Source organism: Numida meleagris, chromosome Z, assembly GCF_002078875.1.
Source record: "Numida meleagris isolate 19003 breed g44 Domestic line chromosome Z, NumMel1.0, whole genome shotgun sequence".
Lineage (NCBI taxonomy): Eukaryota > Metazoa > Chordata > Aves > Galliformes > Numididae > Numida > Numida meleagris.
The window spans coordinates 64,180,681-64,191,175 of record NC_034438.1 but is presented as its reverse complement, the minus strand read 5'-3'; the positions used below and the strand labels follow the sequence as shown (position 1 = coordinate 64,191,175).

The 10,495-nt window shown below is 51.3% G+C and overlaps 1 protein-coding gene across 1 annotated transcript in view; it reads right to left on the bottom strand.

Moving 5' to 3' along the window:
- Positions 1–5,136, bottom strand: part of LOC110390222 (coiled-coil domain-containing protein 81-like) — a 9,133-nt gene extending 3,997 nt beyond the window's left edge. Inside the window, exons 1-9 of the mRNA XM_021381458.1 lie at positions 3,951–5,136; positions 3,456–3,517; positions 3,145–3,298; positions 2,474–2,730; positions 2,273–2,358; positions 1,732–1,823; positions 1,037–1,145; positions 698–800; positions 407–544 (exon numbers count right to left, since the gene is read on the bottom strand). Coding sequence (XP_021237133.1) covers positions 407–544; positions 698–800; positions 1,037–1,145; positions 1,732–1,823; positions 2,273–2,358; positions 2,474–2,730; positions 3,145–3,298; positions 3,456–3,517; positions 3,951–4,035 — 1,086 coding nt within the window. The 5' untranslated portion in view covers positions 4,036–5,136. The remainder of the gene's footprint in view (positions 1–406; positions 545–697; positions 801–1,036; positions 1,146–1,731; positions 1,824–2,272; positions 2,359–2,473; positions 2,731–3,144; positions 3,299–3,455; positions 3,518–3,950) is intronic.

Here is a 10,495-nt window from a genome sequence, read left to right as displayed (position 1 = left end):
TCAGAATGTGGTCGTGCAGGAAATGGCACTGAAGAGCAGCGGGCTCTCTCTCTCCAACACAGACTCCGCCCAGGCTTCAGCTCTCACTCCCTGAAGCCAAGAGCAGGAAATGGCTTTTCAGCCCAGGGGCGGGTGAGCAGGCCCCAGTGCCTCAGCTGAGGCAGGTGCCTCACACAGGCTTGGTTTCATCTTCACGTGCCCAGCCAGCAGCTGCCTTTGCCCTGTGCTCTTTGCAGCAGCTCTTCTCGCATGGCGATGGGCAGGGCAGTGGGCAGACAGCGGCTGCTTCCTGGCCAGGTGGCCCCAGCAATGCTGCTGTGTCTAGGAGCTCTGGACCGCTGCTCCCCTCCTGAGGAGTGGGGGGAAATGCTCTGTCCCCGCAGAGGGTGGTTAGTCCACACTGTACCTGGCTTCTCTCCACGCTCTGCCGCTGTGTGCTCTCCCTGCGCTGGCCTTGGATTTCAGCTTCGACCTCCTTGCGCTTGGAGGCCATCAGCACCTGGAGCCGTCTTTCTTCGATTTGAGCGCGCACTGAGCGCGCTGCCTGCAGGCCAGGGAAACACAACCGCCGGCAGCGTCAGTCTCCTGGGGCTTGGGCAGGGAGCCCTGGGAGGGCAGCTGCTGCTGCCACGCCTGCCCCGCGCTGGGCCCCAGAAGGGATGGATACAAGGGTGCCGGATCAATGCCTCTGGCATACCATTTTGGAGGCCTGCTGGGCACGGGCAGAGGGCCCCGGCTGAGCTGGAGGTTTTGGCTGCCTCAGCTCTTCCATGTACATCTGCTCAAGCTGTGGCAGGAACCTAAAGAGACACAGCAGGTTGAGCTGGTGGGAGCACAGGTCGAAGCAGTTTCTCACCGCTGGGCTCGCAGCCCACACCTCTGCTCCAGCAGCACAAGGGACTGTGGCTGTTGTCACCTTGTCATTTCCAGGGCCTTTTGGCATGGGCTCCACGGCCAAGGGAAACACGTGCCTGGCACAAGCCAGGGCACGGTGTGCCCCCCACCCCCTGCCACCCTACTTCTCCACAAGGCTCACCTGAATCGGACCCTTTGCTTTTTCTTCTCCTCCTCCTTGTGCTGCTGCTCTGCCTTCACGGCTTTAGACACCCTGCGCCGAGCCAGCATCACCGGATCGTACACACTCACTGCGCATGGGAAGCAAGAGAACACCACCACATCATCCTTGTGACCGTGCAGCGGAGCAGCAGCGGCAGAGCTGCTTGGCCGTGCTCACCCACACTCATTGCCACCCCGGGAGCGGAGCCACCATTTCAGGGGCTCATTGGCCCAGTTGGACACTGGACTCAGCCCACATCTGCATTCCTCCTGAGCCCATCCTGCTCTCTCTCTCACCCCTCTCCCAGCAGCGGGGACACACAGGGAGGTGCTCGGGAACCCCAGGGCTTACTGGCCAGGGGCGACTTCCCCAGCAGAGAAGAGGTTTCCCCTCCAGTTCAAACGTTTTCCTTGTGGGAGCAGCGGACACCCCTCCCTCTCTCACAGCACTGGGCACACTTGGCCAGCGTGCAGGCCCAGACTTTTCCCTCCCACGGGGCTCCCTTCTGCCCAAGGGCCAGCCTGGGGTCACTCCAAATCTGCAAGGATGGCTGCGCGGCCTCACACAAGGGCCTTCCCCTCTCCCATTCCCACACTGCAGCCTTGGCTCTCCTGCCCTGGCCAGGATGACAGGAGAGTGTGCCAGCCCCTGCCAGCAGCCTGCTGGGACATTACCTCTTCGGGCACCCCCGCCCCACGGCTGCAGCTCTCTCTGGGGCTTGACGGAAGTTGTTTCTTGGGAAGTCTTTGAGTTCTCCAATCCAAGCCTGGAAACAAGAGGACACCAGCTGGTAAAAAGGGCACCATGCTCCCTCAGTGCCTGACACAGAGAATCTGCTGGCAGGGCTCTTTGGGAGCTAGTGCTGAGCCCCTGGAGGACTCTCTGTGGATGCTGAGGGGCCCTCCAGTCTCCAGCACCTTCTGGCCCCGAGCTTCTGTTGCCTTCGTGCCAGCCCCAAACACCAGGACCCTCCTCGCTGCCCCCATGCGCCCTCCCGCCTCTCTGACTCAGGGCCCATGGCCCACGGACTGGCCCATCGGGCTGCCCTGTCTGGGTGGACCGAGCGATGGGCAGAGTGGGAGCTCTCCCAGAAAAGGGCTGCTCTTGCCTATCGACCTCGCCAGGAGAGAGGCCCTGGCACGAAGCTGCCCCAAAGCGTGAGCTGAGCAGCTGCTCCCTCGGCCGGCCGGCTGCTGCAGGAGTGGTTGTGCTCACCTTGGCAGCACGATGCAGCCGTCCACACTGCGTCGAGTGAATTTGTTTTTGCCTCGAAACGCAATCATGTTCATCATCTCGGAGTCCTGTGTCGGGACAGACACAAGTGAGCAGAGGCCACACACGTGTGTCTGCTGCTCCCAAAGGTGGCAAGCCTCGTTTGAGAGCGCCGCGGGGAGCCCCGGACACGTGCAAGCTCACCCCGAGAAGAGCTGGCAGCATGTTGCCCGTCGCATCCAGCTCCAGGGCGCAGTCGTCAAAGAAGTTCATGGTGACCTGTCGCCCTCTCAGAGAAAGAATGCCAAGCCTCCTGAACAAGAAGTCCACTTCCTTCTTTCCTCGGAGGGCCTCGGCAAGGAAGAGCAGGGTCTCATGGATGCACTGCTCTACGATTGGCGTGCGGAAGTAGATGGTTTCAGCAATCTCCTCGAAGTTCAGTGGATGTTCGAATATCTGGGCTGCAAAAGGAACACAGGCCAACCACGTCACTCCCCGCACAGCTCGGCACACTCACAGAGCAAGGGTCGTCAGCACCCTTGTGGCCCTCATGCAGCACTCTGCAGGGTGTGGCCCTTGTCCGCTTTGGCCACGTCTCCAGAGCAGAGCCGAAGGGTAGCGGAAGGGGCAGGGAAGCTTTGCCACCGGCTCCCAGCATCCAGCTAGAGGCTGGGGAGAGCTGGGGAGATGGGGCTGGTGCCCAGGGGAGGGGCAGGCTCCTGGGACACTCCATGTGCACCCTCGCCCAGCACTCTCTAGGTTGCAAGAGACTTTGCTCTTGCCATGTCACTGGGATTGCAGCATGGAGCAAAATGCTGGGGTCGTGCAGCAGAGCAAAGCAAAGCAAAAGCAAAGCAAAGCAAAACTCTTCTTACAAGGAATTTTGGTCTTAGAATCCTTCAGCTTGTAAAATGTCTGGACATGTTGGTTCAACTGGAAAACAGGCGTGTCTACTTCCAGAGCCCCATCTGGTCCAGCAGCGGCACGAGTTGGCACAACTGCAAAGCTCCCGATTCCAATATCCACTGCCTGAAAAGACAAACAAGAAGAGGGAGCCGTGGCAGTGCTGGGCGGAGGTGGGAAAGGTGCTGGGAGGCCTGCTGGCCCTGGGCATGGTGCTGCGTGGCCTGCCTGCTGTTCGGGTGCAAAGGGGCAAGATGGGCCACGAGCAGGAGGGAAGGCTCACCCGCTTCTCCAGTAGCTGTCTCCGAATGTATTTTGAAGTGGCTTCCCACACTTTGCAGATTTCTGAAAAGCAAAAGAAGGACCCATCACGCTCGGAGTTGGCGCTGCCCAACCGCTGTGCGACCCCTTCCGCCAGCGGGGGAGAGAGCAGAGGGCGATCAAGCTCTCCCTTGCTCTCAACGCGTACTCGCACTGCTGTAGCTTCCCAGCACAGCTCTTGACCGTGCCCAGCGAGCGGGAAGCGCACGCTGCACCCGGGGCAGGTCTGGAGAGGGAAGGGATGCGTTCTGGGGAAGGCGATCCTGGCAGCGGCAGTGGGCCTGGGCTGCCAAAGCAATTCCTGAGCCAGAGGGCACCGCCCGGCAGGGCTCTCCTCGCAGGCACCAGGCCCCTGCAGGAGACCTTCCCCCAGCTGCCCAGCCCCGATCTTTGCACGCCTCGTCTCCTCTCCATCTCTGCTACCACAGCGCTGCCCCAAGGGCCCCCTGAGCCTTACCTGCAGTGGTGAGGTCCTTCAGTAGGGAAAGCTCCTCAGGGTTCAAGGGTGTGAAAAGCAGGTATCTGAACACCCCAGTCGCCATGTTGTGCAGCAGTTGGGGAAGAAGTGCTCACTCCCTTGCTGCTGCTCCTTGCCTCTTGGCAAGCAGCGTCTCACTCTCTCGCACAGGCTCCCTTGGCCTTCTCCTGCCGGCAGAACAGCTCCTGCGGAGCAGAGCGGCACTGGCAAGAGCAGCCCTGGCACTTCCCAGGCCTCGCTGGGGAGTGTGGCCGGGGGACAGTGGGGAGAGGGACTTACAGCTGAGCTCCATTGTGACGCCCTGCCGTGTCACAGAGGGCTGTGGGGACCCGCCCACCTTGCAGGCCCCCCATGTCTTGGGCTGGGTGGGGGAGCCCAGCAAGGCCCCTGAGAGCGCTGCACTGACGCTTCTTTCTCCGTATCTCAGCTCAGCCACCCTTGGCTGGCCAGGGAGAATCTTTGGGATGCATGGAAGGAAAGGGCAGTCATGCTGAAGGAGCTCTGTGCACTTGCAACACGGCTGCAGAGGGCAAGCTGACCGCCCCACGCCCCAAGGACAGGCATCTGCTCTGCTTCATGAGACATTACAGAGCGAGCCCCTTGCATGCCCCAGGTGATCCGTTGTGATCCTGTTTCATTCCACAGCCATCTGCAAAGGAAGACCATGACCGCACATGGCACATGGGCTGCTGCAAGGTCTCCCAGCATGAAGCACCTTCAGGGTGCACTCTCCCACGCACACTCACAGCTTCACGAGACATGACTCTCCATTTCCCAAATGCTCTGATCAACAGCATGCTGAGCCCCATTGTCCTGAGGACTGTGGGCACAGCTACAGAAGAAGAGATATGCTAAAGCCAGCCACCACAAAGCACTCTTGTAGGTGGATGGACAGTGGAGCCAGTTTCTTCAGCAAAGAGCAAAGGTCCCATCACCGCAAGCCCCAGCACGAGACCAGCAGGGACTCTGAGAAGCTCCTCCCCCAAAAAAGTAACTGTAAAAAGCAGAGTGCAGTGGAGCGCAGGGGCCAGTGGACAAGGCGGGGTCCAAGAGCAGCCTATTGTGGGCTGGCTCAGTGCAAGACTCACTCACCGGGTGCTATGAGCTGAGAATTTCACCCCGCTGTGCCCTGTGGAAGCTGGACTCTGTACTGTAAAAAATAAACTCCCAGCACCTCACTAAGTTCTGAGGGTGGCTTATTTTTCTAAGAAAGATGCTTTACTTTGTGTCTGCTTGGAGGTTTCTGCCAGCGGTAACCAGATTTGTTTGTCTCCTGATCCAATCTGCAAGAGTTAGAGGAAAAATGGGATGGGAGAGGAGTGGGGTCTCACTGTAGTTGTGCAAATGCAAGATGCAGTGGCTATTTAAGTAGCGTGCCTGTGCTGTTTTCCTTCCTATTCTCTTTGAAGTCTTATTTTTAGGTATCAACATACAAGCCAGTCTTTTCCTTCTTCCTTCTTAGCAGATGCTCTAGTGACTCTAGTTTGCAATGTCCTTCAAAGAATGACAAAATCACAGAATCACAAGGGTTGGAAGGGACCTCTGGAGATCATCCAGTCCAACCCCTTTGCTGAAGCGTGTTCCCTGCAGCAGGTCACCCAGGAAAGTGTCCAGGCAGGTTTTGAATATCTCCAAAGAAGGAGACTCCGCTACCACTCTGGGCATCCTGTTCCAGTGCTCTGTCACTCTCGCAGTAAAGAAGTTATTCCTCATGTTTGGATGCAACTGTTTTGCGTTGCAGTTTTTCCCCATTTCCCCATTGTCCTGCACTCCACTGAAAAGAGACTACGTCGCCCCATTCACTTGACTCCTACACTTTTGATATTTACAGTGATAAGATACCCTCTCAGTCTTCTCCGGGCTGAACAGTCTCAGTTGTCTCAGCCTTTCCTCATAAGACAGACACTCTAGACCCCTCACCATCTTGTGGCCCTCCACTGGACTCTCTAGAAGATCCCTGTCTTTTTTGAACTGAGGAGCCTGGAACTGGACACAGCACCACAGAGCAAAGCAGAGGGGGAAGATCACCTTCCTTGACCTGCTGGCCACCCTTTTTTTAATGCACCCCAAAACATTAAGAGCTGAGATCCACACCTCTGCAAATTCCGATATCGGGCAGTTTTGGAGGATCAATGTTATGTACGAATTAATGTTAGCATTACCATCTTGAATGTGTTGTTTGCGATCTTCACTGTTTATAAACTTTACTGCAGTTATTTGGATTTTCATAAAAAAAGAAAAAAAAAGAGGAGGGTGGTACTGAAGTCTAATCCCTCATGACTGAAATTGTAGTTTTGGATTCATTAGAAAGGAATGGTCACCCAGCCTTAATGATTAGTTTCATTTCTTTAAAATAGGTTGTTTGTCCTGAAGGCTGTACATTTACTCACAAACTTGTCATTTTAAGCACAGTTCTAATGCTAATCCTTATTTGCATAGTGAGATACTTTTAACTTAGTTAGATGCATGAAATACTTCCACAAATTGATTTTCTTTATTAGACTGTTAGTGTTTCAGCAGCTCAGATATAACAACCAGTACAGGGGATGATGACTCAGCAAAATTCTGGCATAAATAAATAGAAGATAGGGGATAGTAGATGGTTGGCTTTTAAATCACTGATTCCCAGGTAGCCAAAGGCTTTTCTTTGATCTGAATCTACAGGCGAATGTTTAATCTGTAGAATGATGTCCTCTTACATTTCAAATGCATGTTCATGCTTGTTACATGATAAAAAGCAGAAACAACTTCAAGGTTTTTTTTTACCCCTTAACTCTGTTAATTTTGTAGAAGTATATGAGCAACTGTGATGTTGACTCAGGAGTAGCCAAAGAGTAATATTTATGACCACTGTAAGAAGAATTAAGAAGGTGCAGCATTTAGATGAAAGAAGCACATGGAGTTGCAGGAGACTGTGAACTCAGATGTTAATTCAACAACACTCCAGCACTTTTTAACAGTATAGCCAGCATGGGTTCATGAAAGGCAAGTCCTGCTTGACCTGCCTGATGGATGAGGGAAAGGCCGTTGACATAGTCTACTTAGACTTCAGCAAAGCCTTTGACACTGTCTCCCACAGTATTCTCCTGGAGAAGCTGTCAGCCCATGTCTTGGTCACAAGTAGTGTTCCCCAGGGGCTTGTACTGGAGCCTGATCTGTTCAGTATCTTTATTGATGACCTGGATAAGGGGATTGAATGCACCCTCAGAAACTTTGCACATGACTTCCAGTTGGGAAGTGTCGATCTGCCTGAGCGTAGGAAGGCCCTGCAGGGGGATTTGGACAGGCTGGGTCACTGGGCTGAAGCCAGTGAGATGAAGTTCAACAGGACCAAGTGCCAGGTCCTGCACTTTGGCCACAACAGCCCCAGGCAATGCTACACGCTTGGGGCAGAGTTGCTGGAAGGCTGCCAAGAGGAAATGGACCTGGGGGTATTGGTCAGTGCTCAGCTGGACATGAGCCAGCAGTGTGCCCAGGTGGCTAAGAAGGCCAATGGCATCCTGGCTTGTATCAGAAATAGTGTTGCCAGCAGGACAAGGGAAGTGATCATCCCTCTGTACTCAGCGCTGGTGAGGCTGCACCTTGAGTACTGTGTCCAGTTTTGGGCCCCTCACTACAAGAATGACATTGAGGCTCTGGAGCGTGTCAAGAGAAGGGCAGCTAAGCTGGTGAGATGTCTGGAGCACAAGCCTTATGAGGTGCAGCTGAGGGAACTGGTAGTATTTAGTCTGGAGAAGAGGAGGCTCAGGGGAGACCTTACTGATCTCTACAACTACTTGAAGGGAGGTTGTGGCAAGGTGGGATTCGGCCTCTTCTCCCATGTAACGAGCAATAGGAATAGAGGGAATGGCCTCAAGTTGCACCAGGGAAGGTTCAGGTTGGACATCAGGAAAAAATTATTCTCTGAAAGAGCGATCAGGTGCTGAAATGGGCTGCCAAGGGAAGTGATGGGGTCACCCACCCTGGAGGTGTTCAAGAAATGTGTAGATGTTGTACTGAGAGACATGGATTAGGGGAAATATTGGTGGTAGGTGGGCAGTTGGACTGGATGATCTTAGAGGTCTTTTCCAACTTTGGTGATTCAATGATTCCATGAACATGTCCCTTTGGAGGCTTTAGCTGAGCAAGCATATCCCATTGTAGACAAACTGCCTGAAGAAAGATGAGAACAACTTCAGAAAGTCTATGAATGTTCTTGGAGGAAAGATTGAAAGATGAGGGGTTGTATAATCTATTAAAACGTAGCATGAGCAGATACATGAAAACATTGTGACATTTAAAAGGCTGCTGAAAAGAGGAATTAAATAGATTGTTCTCACATGAGAACAGTGGAAAACAATAAAATTAAACAGCGTGGGAGATTGCAGTTAGGTAGACTTGAACAGCAGGGCTAATTAACAACAGAATGGGCTACGGGCAGAATAGGATGTGAAGTGCTGAGGGTTCAGGGCAAAGATCTTGTACAAAAACACCTGTGCTTTCCTGAAGGTACTTAACAGCTTCTCAGTGCTGTCTTCTCTGTATCCACAGAGATAACCCAGACATTAGTGTTCTGTGAAATGCAATGAATTGGTAAGTCAGCTGGAGAAACCATTCTGACAACACTAATTTTGTGCCTTTATATTCTGCACTTTCCTACTTCCTTTTGTCACTTTTCACCAGAAACAGAGGAGAGACTTCACTCTGTAATCTATTAACCATCTGCTGCCTATCACCCTCACTATGTGCCCACCTTTCTTTGGCAGTATTCTTGTACATATTCAGCAAGGACAGAGAGGTATGGTGAATTGGTGTTGAAAGAAACACTGTAAATTCAGTGTGCAAAGAGATGAATGCAGGTGGCCATCAAAGGGGTTTAACTGACCGAGGCCAGCGGGGCTTCAAGCCAGGGTTAATATTGCAGCCTTGCTTATTTGTTATCAGGCAGTCAGAAGGGATAAAGTCAAAAGGGTCAATAACAGAACAGGATGGTAATTTGCAGACTACATTACATGCTGAAATTCTGATTTCTTATTCAGATCAGCTTCAGTGTAATGAAAATAGGAAGAGAGAGAACACAGTTGCTGCCATGGAATTGCCTGATTTTATAAAGGCAAAATGAATGGCAGAATTCTAACATCTGCTCTTCAGTTTTATAGTTGAAACATTGCCATTCTCAGAAGATGCAGCAATTTGTCACTCCTTTATCTCTATCAGACTTCACTGGAACTTTTTCCCCTTCTCTGTACATTTAAGAAGAACTAAATTTTAGGAGGGAAGAAGACACAGTGGAAATATTCCTTAATATTCACAGGTTTTGGAATGGAATAGAAGGTTAATGATATGTACTGTTATTGTCTTTTGTCTCTTTCCCTCGCAGTGTTGAAAATCTCTTGCAGTTGAAAACATAAACTTAAGCCCTTTTACTTTTAAAAGTAAAACCTTGTTTTCAAATAGTCTTGTAAAGGCACTGGTTTAAGTTAGTGCTTTTGTATGTGCGGAGCAGAAAAGCTTTAGTTAGGTTCTTAGAATTGCTGATGCATCTAGATATACCTCCAACATGGTGCCATAAAATAGTGCATGTTCTCCATGCATGGTGGTAGAATATCCTGTCTGGGAAGAACAAGAGGATTACATTCAAATTTCAGTTCATGCACCTTGGAGACAGAAGTACTCCTGCTATTCAATAGTGTCAGGAAGAAAGGGTCTTTTACACATAGTCATAGAATTAGGCCTGCCAGGGGATGAAGCATGTACTCAAGTTTATTTTGAAAGTGCTTTTGTACACAGTCCCCATTCAGAAAGATGAATTTGTCATAAATCTCCTTTTCTCTGTTTTAAGCAGAGGGAAATAAAGACTTTGGCTGCCTGTTTGACAACAAAAAACCTAGGTCAGGCAATTATAAATAGTAGAAGCTGGGTTTAGTTTAGAATCATAGAGTGGATCATAGAATGACTTGGGTTGGAATGGAACTTAGAGATCATCTAGTTCCAACACCCCTACTGTGGGCAGGATTAGGTAAGGTGTTTTTGGTTAGATAGGATTTGAGCAGGAACCAGTGAGTAGGGAAGTGTTTCAAGGAGATGTGGGAATTTCGTATCTAATAGAGGGACTTCATGAAGAGGAATGTGCAGGCTGAGTAGTTTTAGTGTTTCTGCTACCACAGATGGCCTGTGTGACAAGAGAGTGTGTGGCACTGCCAAGGACTGTCAGTTTTCTTCCTTCAGCACTTGCCACCATACTATGTGGAGTACTTTGCAAGCCTAGTGATGTTTGGACTATTTATTGTTGCTGTTTTCCTCTAACAACATTCTTTATCTGTATGCTGCTGTAGTTCTTTCCTAAATGTGTTTTATAAACAGCTTGCAGACAAGGGCATCCAACATCAAATTTACATGTGTACAGTTCTTTCAGCCCTTCTGTTGTGAAGCTGTATAGGATTTTATAAACAGCCAATGGGAGTTTAATACTGCAGTTTATAACAAAGGCAAGCTTGCAGGTCTCAAGAAAAAAAGCACTTCTAATACAATCCTCCGATCTTTCA